Source organism: Ascaphus truei, chromosome 12, assembly GCF_040206685.1.
Source record: "Ascaphus truei isolate aAscTru1 chromosome 12, aAscTru1.hap1, whole genome shotgun sequence".
Lineage (NCBI taxonomy): Eukaryota > Metazoa > Chordata > Amphibia > Anura > Ascaphidae > Ascaphus > Ascaphus truei.
Window position 1 is genome coordinate 18,263,170 of NC_134494.1, and position 19,708 is coordinate 18,282,877.

A 19,708-nucleotide genomic window follows, 5' to 3' on the forward strand; every position below is an offset into this window, starting at 1 on the left:
TTAAAAGTCACCAAGATCAGAACCATACCCTATTGAGATATAAGGGATTGGAAATAATACCTCAAAATAGAAGAGGTTGTGACAGTGAGAGGGAGCTGGCTAGAAAAGAGAACTATTGGATATATACCATCAAATCAATGGCCCCTCTTGGTTTAAATGAGGATATCGACCTTCTGTCACTCCTAAACCAATAATATTCTATGGCCTATTGTCAGTTGCCCGGTCCTGCAGTTTTCTGCTATGTGCTCAGGTGTTCGATTCCCTCATGCCTCTGTTAAACTCTCTACGTTTATGTAGGTTCTCCTGCACTTGGGGTGCATGGGACTCGACATTGCTATATTTTTGGATCCATGATTTATGGATATACTGTAGTAGTGAATTGTTATTCTACTGTATACAGCTCCACACCTATTTTGTATTTGTTGTGGCTGCTAACACTTATATTGTGTATATATATTTTCCAAATTTGAAAGTGTATCATTATATATGTATACTGTACTAATGTGTCTTGGGGGTATTCCCCGCTCCACTGTTCTCTTTCCTATCTTTAGAATCCACCTCCAGACCTTATTTTAGAAATAGCTCATGATATTTTCTATTTAGCTTTTTTGTAAAGATATGCTTTATAACGTGTATAATATTGTTAGTAATATAGGTTTTTAATCTTTATGTATAAACTATAAGTTTAGTGTGTTTGAGTATTGTTGTTTAATTATTATGCACACACCTGAGAATAACTCCAGTCCAGCAAATCAGCCGATTCTTTGACTTATAAGGCATCATGGGAGCATAACACTCCATCCCTGAAGAAGTGACTTTCTGTCACGAAACGCGTTGGAGTTTATTGTGTACTGTGATATATATAATTTGTACTATTTTTGCTCAATTTGAGCCTTTTCTGGACATTTTATATAGCCAAAATGGCTTATTGACATTGCATTGTCTCCTATCAATGAGACTAAGATGCTAAAACCCCTGCTGTGCTTTGCTGGACAGTATTCCTGAATCGGGGTCATGATCAGCTGTGGGCTGTGACGTATCGGGTGCTATCCGAACACACAGCCAATCAGAGAGGACGTTCGCTCTCCCCTCTTCATTCACCAGTGGAGTACCGCCCTGACGTGACGGTGGACAGACGCCTGCGAGTGCGTGCTGCAACTGAATGCAAATCGCCATTCTCACTACCAGAGTCATCCCTGAAGCAGGATCAGAGCCACTAAGAGAGAGTGTGCGCTGGAATCCGTGGAGCCTGTGCAGTGGACTTGGGACAGCTTCTCTAACACTGGTTTTTATACCTCAATGCCTGTTTGTTCTATATATCTTGTACGTGCATATCTCACCTTTTTATAAAATAGTTTTAGTTTTATATACTACACTATGAGGTTCTTGCGCTTTCTTTTCTTCTACCCCTTTATCTGTGTCACATCCTGGTGGGGATTGCCAGATTCCATTGGCCCTAGGTCCTCTTTAAATATGTCACCTCCTGGTGGGAGGGACCAATTCCATGGGCCATAGGTCACCTTTATCTGTCATCACCTGGTAGCAAGGACAGACTTTATTGACCCTAGGTCCCCTTTATCTGTCACCCCCTGGTAGTAAGGACAGACATAATTGACCCTACAGTAGGTCCCCTTTTAAATGTGTCACCTCCTGGTGGGAGGGACAGATTCCATTGGCCCTAGGTCCTTCTTATCTGTGTCACCTCCCATAAGAAGGACATGCTCCATGGTAAATAGCTTTAAAGTTCTCATTGCAATGACTGAATGGACTCCTGCAGCACTGAAGTCTTTAAAGGGCTCCAGGGCTGAGAGTTTTTGATTATATAAAATATGTACTGTATACTTACACATTCCGTGATATTGTGTCCAGTTGATGTTGAGAGAGAGCTACCTATGTACACATGGACAGAGGGAGGAGCCTTCCTGTTTACACCGCTGCAAACACATGGTAAGATATTATAGTCTAAGATTGTAAAATGTGCATTCTGTAACTCCTTACTATAAATATATTGCTCCATATAACTGCTCCCTATATGTCCTCTTTTTGCTCTGCAGTATATCACCGCTTCCTATAACTCTACCCTAACTCCCACTAATATTCCATATAACCGCTACCTATATAGCTCCTTCTTCTGCTCCATGTAACCGCCCGCTCTAACTCCTCTCTATAACTTCTCCATATATCTCCTCCCTACTTCTGCTCTACATAACACAGTTAATGCATTCACTTATCATGAATCTTGCATGCATGTAATTTCAGCCTATCCTTGGGATGGATACAACATGAAATCTCTGCCATTAGACCTGAAGCAGTTTGAAGAGCTAGATGCATTCGCTTCACAGGTAGCAATGAGTTACCGGCCACTTTGTAGCAAAGGGGTTAATTTACCAAAATGCCAAACTCGTCCTATTGCACCATATACAGTAATCGCTCCATATAACTCCGCCTATTGCACCATATAACTGGTCCCTATAACTCCTCCTATTGCTCCATATAACCTCTCCCTATAACTCCTGCTATTGACCCATATAACGTCTCCCTAAACTCCTCCTATTGCTCCATATAACCTCTCCCTATAACTCCTCCATATAACCACTCACTATAACTCCTCCTTTTGCTGCATATAACCGCTCCCTATAATGCCTCCTATTGCCCCATATAACCCCTCCCTATAACTCCTCCTATTGCTCCATATAACTGCTCCTATAACTCTTCCTTAACCTCTCCGATTCTATATAACCACTCCCTGTACCTCCTCCCTAACACCTCTTATTGCTCCATATAACGTCTCCCTGTAACTCCTATTGACATTCTCCAAGATAACGCACCCAGAGACAGTCTGATAGATTGGCGCAGGATGAAAATGCCTTCCGTAGCGTCATTTCACAGCAAACATGCATGATGTACTACAGGTTTTTCAATAGGAATGTTTTTCCTTGATAAATACGGTGCACTTTACTACATTACTTTTGCAGACGGAAGATTTTGAAAGATAGCTTAATATTTGTATGTATATCTTTCTCTATATAGCGCCATTCATGTACACAGCGCTTTACAGCAGTAATGCACGTGACATAATAGGAATAAGCACTTCATATATAAAAGTAACATTAGGAAAAGGAACCCCTGCCATGAAGAGCTTACAATCTAAATGGTAAGTAGGGAGAATGTGCAGAGACAGTAGAGAGGGTGTTATGGTAAGTATGTCTGCAAGGGACCATGGCATATACATATGAGATGTGTAGTATCGTCAGAGGAGAGACCAGGTTAGTTACACCTTTTTACCAGGATCATTCATTGAGCAAAACAAGGTAATAAAATAAATTGAAGTTTATTCGTGCAAATATTCGCCCGCGCTCTTACTACCGGGGAACTACAATCTGACTGATTCACAGATTATTATAGTATTCTGAGTTTCATTCACAAAACTCAGTAACCAATCATCACGTGGGAAAATTCCCAAGAAACCAATCAGAGCCAAGCCAGCTCAAAAAGCAAATTCGCTTACACACACTGATACACAAAATACAGACGAAAAGACACACTTACTGTGGGTCTGGGGTCGAAAACTAGACTTTCCTAGGTGCAGGAACTCTAAATAAGAGTTTTACCCTGACGGGGACTTAGTCCGGAATCTCCTGGAACCCAAATCGGTGTGAAGTTCCGCACGCCAACGCTCCCTTCTCTTCTGAGAACTTGGACTTTCTTGACCGCGAGTTACTCCAAATCTCATGGAACTCAAATCGGCATCAAATAACAGCCGCGTCCGCTATGTTGAATATTGAGAACTTAGCCGCAGAAAGCCCGCTTGCGCTATTACTACCGGAGAACTACAATCTGATTGGCTCACAGATTCTTATAGTATTCTAAGTTTCAATGACAAAACTCAGTAACCAATCAACGCGTGGGGAAATTCCCAAGCAACCAATCAGAGCCAAGCCGGCTAGAAAAGCCGGGTCAGTGGGAAATCTGAAATGTAATTGGTAAGTAGACAGAATGTGCAGACACAGTAGGGAGGGTGTTATGGTAAGTATGTCTACATGGGGCCATGGCAAATACATATGATATGTATAGTATTGTCATGGGAGACCAGGTTAGTTACACCTTTTTACCCTATATACAAACCCTACACTGTTTCTGGGTTACCTGGAACTAGCAGCAGTAACCCCCTTGACCTAGGGATTCCCTCAGCTACAGGTATACCTACTCATCCCTGTGCCTCATTCTCCTTTCTGGGCTATGCTGAAGCATGGCGCTCTAGTTGTTAGTCGCACTTGCGTTTTCAAGGGGAAGTTTTGGTCGGGACAATTTGCCTACATGTATCAGAGAATCAGGCATGATTCCTGGGTACATTTACAGGGGAACCGACAACTCCGAATCCCAACCTTCTAAGCACATTCTGACAACAATTCCTCTGCAAAACCCGCCTTGAAACTCATACCCTAGCAATTCCTGCTCGCTGGCATGCCCAGAAAGGGAAAAACACATCAAATACTTTTATTACAGGTAACACATTGGAATGATACAATGTTACTGGGCCCAAGAGCTAACACTCTTGGACCCTTAAACATGGATCAAAGGTAACCAAAACGGGCGTAAACTTTATTTGAGAGCCTGGTTACCCTCTACCGTCACAAGTATCAGCCAGTGGAGCTACCCAAATGCTTTGTTAAGGAGGTGTGTTTAAAGATGGGCCATAAAGATAGAGAGGGTGCTAGTTGTATATTGAGGGGAATAGCATTCAAGAGGTGTTGGGCAGTGAGTGGGAGAAGGCTTTAGATTCAAAAGGGGTAGACAGAAGAGTTCCGAGCGCAGAATTCCAGAGTCGGGATGGTGTACAGGGAGAATTAGTGCTGAGATGTAAGGAGGAGCAGGAGTGTGTAGCCTTAAAAGAGCGAAGGAGAATTTTGAAAGTACAAGATTTAATCGGAAGCCAGGAGAGGGATTTCAGCAGGAGAGATGATGAGACAGATTTAGGAGAGAGTAAAGTGATTTTAGCAGCTGCGTCTTTCTTCCCTGACCTGACCTTATTTGTAATTGAGTAAAGACCAAAGGTTAGAGCATTTCCCATCTGATAAACCTTGCTTTACAGTAGTGAAGTTGTATCATCTGTGATTACACTATCCTTTAACTTGTACTGCTAACGGACAGCGGTGTAATGGGTAAAGTTCACCCCACACAGCACTTACAAGAATTAGGTCATTGATTGTATTTAAAGGGACCCGTGTATCTATGCACAGAAGTTTTCTTTGGTGCACTGACTTTATTTGTTGCAGGTCATCAGCCGGATGGGTTTATGCCATCTGAATGCCTGGCATGGAAAATAAACAATATACAGAATTGTAACCATCCTATTTTAATATAGATTATAAGTTCTTTGGGGCAGGGACTCCTTTTCCTACGTTTTATATCTGAAACGCTTATTATTATTATTATTGTATGTCACGTGTATTACTGCTGCAAAAGTGCTATGTACCTGGATGACGCTATATAAATAAAGATATACATACAATATGAGTGTCACTTACCTCCTATTGCACCATATAACAACTCCTTTCCCACGCCGAAGCTTCTCTTATTGCTCCATATAACCACACTCTATTGGTCCTTCCCAACTTCTCCTACTGCCCCATTTAACGCTCCCTATAACTGCATATCATCACTCCCTATTCTTCTCCAATTTCTCCATACAACCGCTTCCTAGAACTCCTCCTATTTATATTATACACTACACATGAGCAAAGAATCATCTGATTGTAGCACAGCCAGACGGCAGAAGATGTCCTTGAGTAGCCGTGTATTCAGGGGGCACTCCTATAGAAACACTAATGGTTGAGGCGACAAGCAGCTGTTTTGAATTCTTCAGGAAGTTCTGTCTTCCATGATCATGCAGGTGAAGGCAAAGAAAGGCCTGAAGCAGCTAGTGAGGGACCTGCGTCGCGGAGCTCCGACAGAACTAGAGATGGTCCGCGCCATCTGGATATGGATATGCCATAACATAAGTGAGATATGGGCTTATTATAATCATTGGGACTGAAAGAATGGCCCAGATACTCTTTCCACAGCACACCATCATTTCTGACATAGTGAAAACATTGTTTTGGCTAAACAAGTTATTCATCAAGCCTAATGGAGGCCTTCACTGGCCGAAACGTTGGTAATCAATCAGTAAAAATGTAAAATATTCTTTGAGGTAATGAAAATTGTGTCTGGGGAAGAGCAGAGTAATCTTAAAATAGCTTTCTATAGCATTAGGAATAGTTCACCCCTAATTCTATCAACCCCATTCAGTGCCAATGCATGAAGGGCTATTAAAATCTTTAATTTCAGCACTGTATGCCCTCTCTCTTACATTTCTGTCTTTGTCCGCTATGCTCATTCTCATTGAGTCTGCCCCTTTCCCCTATCTTTGTTCTATCGTAGGCCCCGCTTATAGCGCCGGCGACAGCGACGCGACATCAGGCTGCGGTCGATCCCTGGAAAAATCAAATTGAGATGACTTCCAGCGATCGCGACCAAGCCGTCGCTCCATCGCGCTTACTATAAGCACACACGACGGCGGCAATGCATTTGTTTTGACGCAACGTTGTGTCATTGTCACCAGCAACGTTCCTTCCTTCTCTCTATAGGGGTAACTCCTTTAAGGGCAATAGCGCTGATCCGGGCACTATCATATGAAAAATTCAATTGAAGTCAACAGGAGTTTATGTGCGATAGTCCCCCAATCAGCACTACCGCATTTTAAGAAACAACCCCCTATGGCTGTCTTTCTTTTCTGCATACTCTCACTTTCCTGCAGGATAATACAGGGAATTCCCAGAAATCTTCTTACAGACCTCGGTACTTTTTTGCTGTATAACCCTGTAGTGTAGTTAATGGCTTCAGTATATTAATCCCTTCACTTTCTCTTCTTTGCAGAGTATGACATAATTGGCCTGAAGGTGTGGTTTCTAAGATCTGAGAATCCTTCCTACATTCTGCGCATGCGCAAGGGTGTGTGCGCTGGGTATGCGTCCTTGTTTAGAATCATGTGCAGGTCAGTTAAAAAACTATACATATATATCATTATTATTTCAAATAATTGTTATCTCATATAGCACTCCAGTGTTTATTGAACCACACATATATTTTGGAGGCACACTGGGGTCTTTGTGCTAAGAAAGAAAACTTTGCTTATTCCCAATGCAATTGTAAGAATCAGGCTTCTTACATTTGACACAGATTGTTAGAGACGTGTAAAGATGTAGCCAGTCACTGCAGCCACCTCCCTCCATTGAAAAGAATGGATCCCCTGCAGTGCCGTCACAGCAGCCACTTCCCACAGCAACACATTTTTTGGGCGTTTCATCCGCGGTGCCAGGGACGGTAAGGCTGGCTACATCTGCATATGTCACCTACGACCTAGGGGAATAATTTACGTTAAGATGAGAGAAAGAAGTTGCCACACAGCGATGCAGAATTTAATACACCCTACTGTGCTTCACTTAACTTCCCCTATAGGTCCAGATAACTGCTTTATATAATTACTCCTATTGCTTCATATAACGTCTCCCTATAACTATTGGTCATATAACCTCTCTCTATAACTCCTCCAATTGCTCCATATAACCTCACTCTGTAACTCCTCCTATTGCTCCATACTGTATAACTGCTTTCTATAGCTTCTCCTATTCCTCTATATAACCACTCTCTATACCTACTCCTATTGCTTCATATAAATCACTAGCTAAAACTCCTCCTATTGCTCATATTACCACTCTCTGTAATGCCCCTTTTTGCTCTATATAATCGCTCCCAATACTTCCTCCTATTGCTTCCAGTTAACGCCTCCTATTTCTCCTATGTAGCCGCTCCCTATAACTCCTCCCTAATTTCTCTTATAGTTCACACTATCTATTATTGACTCTAGCGCCATGTTATTTTCCTGCAACTTCTTCTTGTTCAGTATTGCAGGCATCAAATGTTTGTACATCGTGGGAAATTCTAAAGAAGAAAACTCCAGGAACCTATTCCTGACAAGTAACCATGCCTGGAATGTGGTGAGTCTGTACAGCACGTGGCACCTCGTGGACTGCACCTTTGGAGCCGGAGTAGTTGGGGACAAATTTGAATTCAAGTAAGTAAGATCATGTTAAGTGCGGACCATTACCAGATTGTGTCCCTCATAATCTGCAGTCAAGATGTCACCCTACAATAGATTAACAAAACAGTACTGTCTGCGCTATCCCTGATGATCCGGTTTCAGAAGGTCACCCTACGCTAGACATAAAACAAGGACTGTCTGAGCCTGTTCTGATAATCTGCAGTGAAGAGATCACCCTACATTAGATATAAAACTAGGACGATCTGAGTCTGTCCTGATCATTTGGAGCTAGGTTTTTACACTCTATAAATCCCGTGTGACTCTTGCATTGTCCTCTTGATGTTTTGCAGGTACAATGAGTTTTATTTCCTCACCCATCCAGCTCTGTTCATTGAAAGCCATTTCCCAGACAACAAGAGGTGGCAGCTGCTGCAGACTCCACTTCCCTCCAAGGTGTACAAAGCCAACATTATACGCAACAGCAGTTTCTATACACTGGGTCTGATGAACTCAACTCCAGAGTCTACGGTCATCAAAACCGGTAACTAGTCCTGTCTTCCCTTAAGACCCGTTTAAGATGGGTTTCCAGAATATAAAGAATTCTGCTTTTAATCTCCAGTCCCATTTAACAATATGTACTGTATCTATAATATAGTTGATGCACTCAAGTATAAAACTCTATTTAACAGTTCCCTTTTAAATTAAGATATGTTCAATATCTTTTCAAACACAAGCCCACACGCTGTAGTTAAAAGGGTCAAAAATGTAGTGTTACATTATTATTTTTTTTTAGATATTTCACGTTCCTATATAATGGGGAAAATCTCATTTTTGAAAGGTTTGTCCCAGGGCTCTTCAACTAGTTCTCCAAAGGGACCAGGTCAGAAAACTATTAAGAGCAGAAGGGCTATGAGCTTATTGAAATGTAATTTTAGATACATTTAAAGACTTAAAAAGCATAATATTTTACAACTTTGCAAGCAATTATAATGTCTATACTACAGTATTTATATTTATATTAGCGTCAGTGGCAGCTTAAGACTCTTGGGGGCCCCTAGGCACCAAGACGTTAGGGACCTTTTCATATAGTTTGTAATGTTCGAAAACAAAACTATGGTATCATACCGAAAACTTTTTAAATTTTTTTTTAGTCTCCCTCCCTCTGTGTCTCCCTCCCTCCGTGTCTCCCTCTCTCCGTGTCTCCCTCCCTCCGTGTCTCCCTCCCTCCGTGTCTCCCTCCCTCCGTGTCTCCCTCCCTCCGTGTCTCCCTCCCTCCGTGTCTCCCTCTCTCCGTGTCTCCCTCCGTGTCTCTCTCTCTCCGTGTCTCCCTCTCTCTGTGTCTCCCTCCCTCCGTGTCTCCTTCCCTCCGTGTCTCCCTCTCTCCGTGTCTCCCTCCCTCCGTGTCTCTCTCTCTCCGTGTCTCCCTCCCTCCGTGTCTCCCTCCCTCTGTGTCTCCCTCCGTGTCTCCCTCCCTCCGTGTCTCCCTCTCTCCGTGTCTCCCTCCCTCCGTGTCTCTCTCTCTCCGTGTCTCCCTCTCTCCGTGTCTCCTTCCCTCCGTGTCTCCTTCCCTCCGTGTCTCCCTCCGTGTCTCCCTCCCTCCGTGTCTCCCTCCCTCCGTGTCTCTCTCTCTCCGTGTCTCCCTCCCTCCGTGTCTCTCTCTCTCTCCGTGTCTCCCTCCCTCCGTGTCTCCCTCCCTCCATGTCTCCCTCCCTCCGTGTCTCTCTCTCTCCGTGTCTCCCTCCCTCCGTGTCTCTCTCTCTCCGTGTCTCCCTCCCTCCGTGTCTCCCTCCCTCCGTGTCTCCCTCCCTCCGTGTCTCCCTCCCTCCGTGTCTCCCTCCCTCCGTGTCTCCCTCCCTCCGTGTCTCCCTCTCTCCGTGTCTCCCTCTCTCCGTGTCTCCCTCTCTCCGTGTCTCCCTCCCTCCGTGTCTCCCTCTCTCCGTGTCTCCCTCCCTCCGTGTCTCCCTCCCTCCGTGTCTCCCTCCCTCCGTGTCTCCCTCTCTCCGTGTCTCCGTGTCTCCCTCTCTCCGTGTCTCCCTCTCTCCGTGTCTGTCTCTCTCCATTTCTCAGTGTCTGTCTCCCAGCAGAAAAAGCAGAGTCTCTGCAGCTATGTTCAGAGCCTGGATGACGTCGTAGATGCCCGTATATGGCTATGCCCGAATATGGATCTGCCCATATTCGGGCATCCACGGCATTATCCAGGCAGACTGGAACGGAGCAGAGAGACTGCTGCTTCTTCTGACAGAGAGAGATACAGAGGGAGACACTGACTGCTTTCTGACAGAAACACAGAGGGAGACACGGACTGCTTTCTGACAGAGAAAGACACAGAGGGAGACACGGACTGCTTTCTGACAGAGACACAGAGGGAGACACGGACTGCTTTCTGACAGAGACACAGAGGGAGACACGGACTGCTTTCTGAAAGAGAGAGACACGGAGGGAGACACAAGCTGCAGGGCAGTGGATATTCAGAGTTGAGTGCAAATAGCCGCACGGCTATTCGCACTCAGTAGAAAATAAAATGGAAAAAAATAAACATCCCAGCCAGGAATCAAACCCTGGTCCACTATGCTAATGGCCTGGAGCATAACCACTGAGCTATAAGACTTTCTGATGTTTTCTAGTGAATAAAGGCATAGAAACCGTGCGGCTATTTGCACTCAACTTAACTGAGGACTGAGTGCGAATAGCCAAGCTGTTATGAACACTAATGTCCGTAGGTTTCTATGCCTTTATTCACTAGAAAACATCAGAAAGTCTTATAGCTCAATGGTTATGCTCCAGGCCATTAGTCAGAGTGGACCAGGGTTTGATTCCTGGCAGGGATGTTTATTTTTTTCCATTTTATTTCCTACTGAATGCGAATAGCCGTGCGGCTATTTGCACTCAACTGTGAATAGCCGTGCGGCTATTTGCACTCAACTGTGAATATCCACTGCCCAAGCTGCAAGTTACTTTCTGTAGTTCCTTTGGCGACCCCTAGAGATTTGTCAGCGCCCCCCAAGTTGGACCCATGGGTTGCGCACCGCTGACCTACGAAATTTACTGGGGCCCTCTTGGGTAATCCGGCACAGATTAGCGTCATTTACAAGTGAGTTTCAGTGTGAAAATCTGCTCTTAGCTGCCTAAACAACCATTTATGAAGTTAGCAGGAGCAGGGCGTGTAAGGGACGCATCATGGCGTGTAAGGGACGCATCATGACCCTCCGCGGGCCGCGTATGGCCCACCAGCTGCCAGTTGACGAGCCCCAGTTTACACTGTTTGTGCTGAAAAAGAATAGCTCAAAAATAAATAGTCTTCTTGTCTTGAAAATAGAAAGGGGAACGGGAAAACTGTATCCAAAATACAGCGATAAGCCAAAGTGTGAAAATGGAAAATGATTGATACTCTGTAACCCAGAGGTGGGTAACTCCAGCCCTCCAGGCCCACCAGTGCAGGGATATCGTGAAAACCTGACCTATTGCTCCCCTGTGCATCACTTGTTATAATGTGTCGCGTGAGCTTTTTTTTTTAACAATTTTCGTCGCGTGTAACAAACTTTTACAGTATATTGTAGGTTTGTGTCACTTTGGTTTTTTTTCAACTTTCTTTTTATTTATTTTCCAATACACATCATATCAATGACATTGCATTATTCTGTCCTGGTGGACAGACTCTTCAACGGACATACAACATTTAACCGACGTGGGGGGGGGGGGAAGACGACAAGACATAGACAGGTGGGGGATAGGGAGGAAAAAGGGAGAGGGAAGAAGGGGGGAGGGGGATTAGGGAAGGCTAACCCCTTTATATCTTGCATCCCTCTGTACGAGGGTTGGTCACCACCGACTTTCTCTGTTGTATCTCTCCTTCGTGCTAGGGTTGTGGAATTCCCGCTTGCTCCTGCCTACTTGTACGGGGGTGTTTATCGTCGAGTCCCTACGTCCAACCTGTCTTTTACGCTGCGCATCCAAGGAGAACTCATTTTATCCTATCAAAGCCAGATGGTGGCATTACTCACCCTGGGGATATCTGTCTGGGCTAGCCATGGTAGCCAGACGTTTTGGAATTTTGAGCCAGTGTCATTAACCAGGCTTGTTTACTTTTCCATCTGGCATACGAACCAAATTCGATTTCTAATTTTGTCTATCGATGGAATTGCGTTCTGGTTCCACAGTGCTGCAGTCTCTCATCTCATAGCTGTTGCAAAATGTGTTATCAGTTTGTTTCCCGTTCGTAATACTTCGTCTGTGGGTTTGCCTAGTAGGAACAGCCACGGGTCTAGCTGAATTTGGAGGCCCAAGATCCTCTGTAGCCAATCTCGAATCTGTTGCCAGACTGGCATAAGCTTCGGGCAGGACCACAGCATGTGCACCAGATCACCCGGTTCCCCGCACTGCCATGGGCAGAGCGGGGAAGCGCCTTTGATAAATTTAGCTAATCGGATTGGGGTGAGGTACCACCTCAACAATACCTTATATGAGTTCTCCTTCAATGTTGTGCAAATCGAGCTGCTCGCTGCTGCTTGAAAAATAGCCTTCCAGTCATCGTCCTCTAGTGTTTCTTGTAGGTCCGCCTCCCATTGACTCATGAATCTGGGTCTGTTTGTATCGTCTTTGTCAGAACCGACCACATTCCTGTATAGAGTGGAGATCAGTCCCCGCGTGTCTGTGCCCCGCACACAGAGCCGTTCAAAATTCGTTAAGGGTGGTCTCACCGTGTGTTTGTTGTAAAATGCCCGGACCTGGAGGTATCTAAGAAATTCTGTGTTGGGGATGCCTGTTTCTGACTTTAATTGGTCAAATGATTTAATAGTGTTACTGCCCTCCAGGTCCTTCAATCTATTAACCCCTAGTTGTCGCCAGAGCCTGAAATTTTCACCCTCAAGCCCAGGAGCAAAATCCGGATTACCATACAGAGGTGCCATAAATGTGTGTTTAGAAGTCAATGAGCCGCTATATTTAGACCCCTCCCAGACCGAAAGCGAGTTGAGCACCGATGCCAAAGGCTCTTTTATAGCTTTCACCCTTTTCTTCGGGTACCAGATTAGATCCCTGAGCTCCAGTGGGGCACACAGCTCCCTCTCCAGTGCCACCCACCTTCGTAGTTCTGGGTCTCCGTGCAATTGCGTAATTTGGCACAACTGCGCCACTTTATAATAGGACAACAAGCATGGCACTGCCAGCCCTCCCGCCTCTTTGGGTTTGTGCATAATAGCTGCTTTAACCCTTGGTTGTTTGCCTTTCCAGATAAATTTAGTTATAGAGTTTTGTAAATCTTTGATCTCTGATCTCACTACGGGTATCGGGAGAGTTTGAAACAGATAGAGTATCCGGGGGAGAATGTTCATCTTAACACTGTAGATTCGGCCTAGCTAAGAAATACCATATGCCGACCAGTCTCTTAATTCCTTCTTTAAAATATTTGTGAGGCTGGGGTAATTGGCTTGATATAGGGAGGCAATCTTTTTTGTAAGATGCACCCCTAGGTATTTTATAGACTTGGGCTGCCACTTAAACTCAAAGTTGAGTTCTAATAATTTTTGCATCTCGTCAGGGATGTTCAAACACACTGCCTCGGTTTTTGACTGGTTAATCTTGAAACCTGAGATCTGCTTGAACCGTCCTAAGAGTGCGAATAGATTGGGGAGGGAGGTGAGTGGCTTAGTGATCGTCAAAATAATATCATCCGCATATAACGCTACCTTATGTTCTTGTGCATGTATTTGGACCCCTGTAATGTCTCTATTACTACATATGTGTGCTGGAAGTGGTTCAATGCATAAGGCAAATAGCAGGGGGGATAACGGGCACCCCTGTCTCGTCCCACTTTTGATTGGAAACAGCTCTGAGGGGAAGCCTTGGTGTATCACCTTCGCTGCTGGTGCTGAATATAATGCTTTTATTGCCCTGAGGATCTTTTCACCGAATCCAAATGCCCCAAGCATGGTCTCCATGTATGGCCAGTCAATCCTGTCAAAGGCTTTCTCCGCGTCTAGGCTTAACACTAAGCTCCGAACCTTTCTGGCGTTGACAAAATCAACTATATCAATTACTCTTCTAGTATTGTCGGCCACTTGTCTATCTCTAATAAAGCCAACCTGGTCCAGATGGATCAGCCCAGGCAGGACGACGCTTAATCTATTGGCCAGTAGTTTAGAATAGATTTTAACATCCGAATTTATCAATGATATCGGCCTATAGCTTTGGCAATTTGTGGTATCTTTGTCTTTTTTGTGTATCAAGGAGATTGACGCCTGGAGCATCTGCCCCGGAAAGGGCTCACCTGCCAAGACTTCGTTGTATAGCCGGAGCATATGAGGGGCTAATGTGTCTATGAATTTTTTATAGTAGAGATTGGAGAACCCATCTGGGCCCGGGGCCTTGGAAGACTTTAAACTTTTGACTACTGCTGTCAATTCCTCTCGTGTGAAATCCCCCTGTATCGCCTCCCGTGATTTGGGGCAGGTTCTTACCCGAGGGAGATCGCTTTTGTAGGTGGTGACTTCTTTGGTGATGGTTCACTCTCGCTCTTGCTCCTCCATGGTGGGGGTAGAATACATTGAAGGGAGGAGACACTGGGGAAAAGCAAGGGGAACAACAAACATATAAACAAATAGAAAGAACCTTGGTAGCCTCTAGGGGCCCCAGGTTCATTGCCCGGTGGTAACTCCGCCTCTCTGGACCCACCTCCCTCCCAGTACAGATCCATGGTCTCACCTGACGACCATGTATTCCCGGGACTTTTTGCAGGGATGTGGGGTACACCCACGCCCCTGTCACCGAAGCGCATGCCTGCGGGCAGGAATAGTGGTGTACTCCATACCACCCGCCGGCATCTACTGTCCATCTTCGTACCCGCCACCTCTGAACCCAGTGGCATCCAACTAAATAACAAAGTTTTAATGTGCCTGTCCTGTATCTTCCTGGGGGGACCACTGTGTCCTTGAATACCCCCTGCCTTCTGCCGTCTGGTCTGGTTCCTGTCTGGGGACCTACCATACTGCCTCCGCCATGAGCTGCTATACCTCTGACCTCTCTACTGCTGGGCCCCCTGGGACTCATGTCAGCCTGACTACCCCTCTCCGTTCTCTCTTAGGGGTCTTGCTCTCCTCTTCCTAGGCCCTCTCATGTTGCTTGCGCCCTATGCTCATTCTGGGTCCCATCCTAAGTCGCGTCTCTCCCTCCCCTCTGTCTCCGGGTGCCTGCTATGTAATATCCTCGCCCTTTCTGTGGTGTGGGGGGGGGGCTCCGCTGCTCGGCGGTACAGTCCAGGCCACCTTTCCCCTCTCCGGCAGCGGAATTCGCGTACCCCTGCCGGAGGGGAGTCCCCGGCACCGCACTTCTGGTTCGCCGTCACTTCCGCATCCGAGTCTCCGCCCCTCCGTACGATCACATCCGCTGACGCTGCTCAGTCGCGTCATTCGGAGGCTGGCTGTGGGCGGGGTTGGATGCTTCTAAGGGCGGGCTCGTGCTGCTCCACACTCCGTCCCGCCAAACCCGCAGCCGCCATAAAAATTGTCCTGCCGACCGTCCTTCTTCGTCAGGTGAGTCCCAGATCGCCATTTTATTTTATTTTTGGAGGCAAATTTTCAGCGTCTTTGTTTTGTATACTGTAGAGGGATTGTCTCTCCGCTGGAGCTCCTGTCATGCTTCTTTTGTAGTCCGCACAGTCCTATGGACCAAACTAACCAATGCTGGTAAAAACTTTAACTTAGAACGTAACTTGTTAACTGTAGGAATCAGCAACCATCTCCGCAGGGGATTACTGGGTTTCTGGGACAGCCCTTTCTTTGCGGCGTTCTGTCGAGGTAGGCACAGTTTCCCATTCCGCTAGCCGTGGCAGCCGTGCCTCTGGGCTCCCCGATTCAGGAACTGCAGCAGCTATTCCCAGTTTTTTGAGGAAGGTCTTACCCTCCGTGAGGTGTTTTAACACGTGGGGGCGGCCATTCCGGATGACCATGAGGGCAAACGGAAAAGCCCATCTGTAGCGGACCTCTCTGTCTCTCAGCAGCCTCGTGATCGGCTGCAGGGCCCTTCTTCGTGCTAGTGTTATAGGGGAAAGGTCTTGATAGACTGCCATAGAGAGTCCTTCGAAAGACACCGTGGGGGTTGACCGTGTGATTTTACAAATCTCATCTTTAGTCTTATAGTGGTGCAGCCGGAGGATCACATCTCTGGGTGGGTTGTTAGGTGTGGGGCGCGACCGCAGGGCACGGTGGCAGCGATCCATCAACAGCTCAGCCTCAGTCTTGCCGGGCATGATAGAAGTCATCCATCTGCTTATCAGCTCCTCTGGGTCGAGGATCTCCTCGGGGATGCCCCTGATCCTCAAATTGTTGCGCCGGTCTCGGTTTTCACCGTCTTCTTGCCGGTCCTCCAGCTCCACCACTCTAGCTTCCAGGTCCCCCAACATTTTGCTTGTTTCCCCATGGCATCATGCACTTTCCTCCATTTTTTCCTCCAGTTCATTGGTGCGTGTTCCGATCTGCTGAATATCCTTGCGAAGGCTCTCAACCTCCCCTCTGAAAAATGTTTTTAAGTCAATGAGGAGCCGGGCTATTTCCTTTTTTATCACGCCGGTTTGCTCAGCTGATGTCCCCTCCACCTCCGGGGCAGAATCTGAATCTGACACCGCCGGGGTCTCCTCTGGCCGTGCTTTACTTCCCCCAGTGAAGTAGGAGCGCACGTCCGTCTTGCTCTTGTTTTTCAGCCTGGTCGTCGCCATGGCCCCTCCTGCTTAGTATTTTATTCATCAGTGCGAGTTCACGGTCCCAATGCTGTGTTTGGGTCGTGGGTGGCTGCGCCGAAAATGTCTTTAATTAGCTGATGATAGCCGACAGGTAGTGGAGCCTCTGCTTTACACCTCCTGCACCATACCCGCCGCGCATGCGCCTCTGTCACTTTTGTTTTTACTCATCATAACTTGTTTTGTGTCTTGTTGTAGCCACTTCCAACAACGCACTGCCAAGCGAGTAACCAACAAGCTGTCTGTGAGTAGGGTTACTGGCTCTGCACTTCTTTAACCTAGGTTGGGCTGAAAAAGCTGTGTGGTACGGCAGGCATCAGCTTAGAGGGTTCCATGTTAAAATGGATAAGAAGCAAAGAGAGACTGTTATTGCTCATTTGCATGTCATTACCCAGAATCCCTGGCTGAAGTGGAATTATTGTATGCTAAGAGATAATTGGGAAAAACAGGGTTGCAGACTTGTCTGAGACACAAATGGGCTCATAAGTGGTATTTGTATTTGTTATATTGGATGCAAACGTAAGCAGAAAATGTGCATGTTCCTAAAGCTGATCACGCCCATAGTCTTGGGACTGCGTAGAACATTCAAGGAGGCGCCCATATTTTACAGGCTATGTAAAAATAATGTAATGTTGGTATTTCCTTGAGGATTTCACAGTCAGTGTGTGGTTAAGATGAAAAAAAAGGGATTTTTTTTTCTACAATAAATATTTATTAATGTTAGAAAGGGACTTCAAATCTGAGATTCTTTAACATTGGGATTTAATTTATCTCAAAAGATGGTTCTTTGTTGCATTCTTTTGTTTAGCGAAAGTAAACATGAATAATCATTGCTCATTTATGGCCTACTAAGTGACTATAAACCTTATGGAATGAGCTGTAGAATTATCACTGCTCAGTTAATGCAGCTCCCAATCTGTTCTCTTTCTGTAGTTAACGGGAAGGCCACTGTTACAATAAGAAGTCGCTGCTCGATGGTCTATAGGTTTTCTCTGAATGGAAAGGAGGACGATTGCTTGATGACCTTGATGGAGTTTGGGATGACACTGGAAGTCTTTCCCAAAACCCCAGGGAAGCACACATTGGAGATTTCTGCCAAGCCCTACAGCTTTCAGGAAAACAGTTACGATTATGTTCTGAAGCACTTCATTCACTGCGATTCTGTGGATCCAGAGAGGAAGCTACCCAAGAACCTGGGTTACCCTATGGGGCCAGGTTGGCTCTCAGAACAGGCAGGCCTGCACCATCCATCCCAACCGGACCCCATCATCCACACTCCAGAAGGTTTGTGCGTTGTCAGCTTTAGGATGGACATTGGGGTCGAAGTGTATGCCACTCTTCGCTCTGATTCCAGCGAAGACAACCTGAGTTCACAAGTCCGACAGCGCCACGTAAACAACATGGTGGAGTTTAGCGTTTCTCTCCCTCAGGCCGGAGCTTATGTTCTTGAGATATGGGCCAAGCCTCTGGGGATCCTCACCACATGCGTCTGCACGTATGTAGTGTCCAGAATTGTAGCTTCAGTTGAGTGACTGATCCCACACGTCTATAGATGCTGGGCACGGGGCTGTAAGTTGTTGAGGGGAATCCTGTCTGTGGATAGTAACATCAATTGTAGGCTGAAGATTCCCAATGATGCTTTGCATGATCCGTGTCAGCCAGTGGTGAAAATGTGCTGGTACTAAGCAGCATGGAGTACCACAACTTTATCTCCAAACCCAGAGTATCACCACTTTGTTACATGCAAACCAATAGTACCACCACTTTTTTAACACTACTTATTTATTTACACACCCAGAATACCACTACTTTTTTTATACCCAGTACTTCTATTATTTTTACACACTTCAACTTTCTTTTTCAAAATCTCTCCACCTAGCTATTTTATAGCATACAGTACATCTTATATAAATCTTTCTAAAATAAAGTACAAAGATCATTGCTGCAGTGGTCTCATGCATTATTTTGTTTTGTCAGACACAGTATCTGTACTTAAGACACTTGACCACTGGATACAGGACTCCCATGTCAAAAATGCAGATAGTGGAAAGAGATCCTGCAGCTTCAAAGTTACTGTAGTCAACAGATGTGATGATGAAACTCAGAGGTCTATGGGCTGTATTCTATAAAGTGTGAACCAAAATCCACATTGACTTCAACAGGGCTTTCTTTGTGGTAGTGCTGGATCGGCGTTATAACACTTTATAGAATAAGGCACTATGTATCAATGCAGAGAAAAGTGGCTCTTGATACACTACTGCAAAGGTTCTCAACTCCAGTCCTCAAGTACCACTAATTGTGCAAGTTTTAAGTATACCCCGGCTTGAGCACAGGTGGTTCCGTTAAAATGATTGGACCACCTGTGCTAATGAGAGGATAGCCTTAAAACGTGCACTGTTAGTGGTTCTTGAGGACTAAAGTTGGAAACCTCTGCAATACTGCATGACATTTTTTTGTCATACAGCATGTAAGAACCCGTTTCCTCCATCTGGTGCACCACTTCAGATCTGATGGATTCTTTTGTCAACATAAGAGACAAAAAGGCACGATGCACAGAGAACCATTTAATTATAATATGAGCACTCCCCCCCCCCCCTTCTTCCTACTGACTCGGCTCAAGTTGCACGCGGGGGGAACAGAAAAAAAAGTACTTTGATACATACAGATGTAGCGTCCTGTTCTCTACGGCTAGCTGCGCGTCAGTCTTATGGCAACCTCTCCCGGGACGCGACATTCCTCCGGCCAGCCTTAATGGCCCATCTGATTAACACAGCGGGGTCCCTGCATTTGAATGGGACTCCCGCTGTGTGAATCCTACCGGGTTCCAGCTGTCTGTAAGAGACGCGCCGTCAGAGATAGAGGCGTGCAGGTAGAGTGACTGATTCAGTCTAACAGGC

The 19,708-nt window shown here is 45.7% G+C and overlaps 1 protein-coding gene across 1 annotated transcript; it reads left to right on the forward strand.

Moving 5' to 3' along the window:
• The first annotated feature begins 1,870 nt into the window (after nucleotides 1–1,870).
• On the forward strand, nucleotides 1,871–18,739 carry LOC142463955 (kyphoscoliosis peptidase-like). The gene is made up of 7 exons (XM_075566871.1): nucleotides 1,871–1,947; nucleotides 2,260–2,342; nucleotides 5,894–6,002; nucleotides 6,919–7,036; nucleotides 7,946–8,116; nucleotides 8,434–8,624; nucleotides 17,745–18,739. The coding sequence occupies exons 1-7, from the start codon at nucleotides 1,893–1,895 to the stop codon at nucleotides 18,341–18,343; spliced, it is 1,326 nt and encodes a 441-aa protein (XP_075422986.1). The 5' UTR covers nucleotides 1,871–1,892; the 3' UTR covers nucleotides 18,344–18,739.
• The last annotated feature ends 969 nt before the right edge of the window (nucleotides 18,740–19,708 follow it).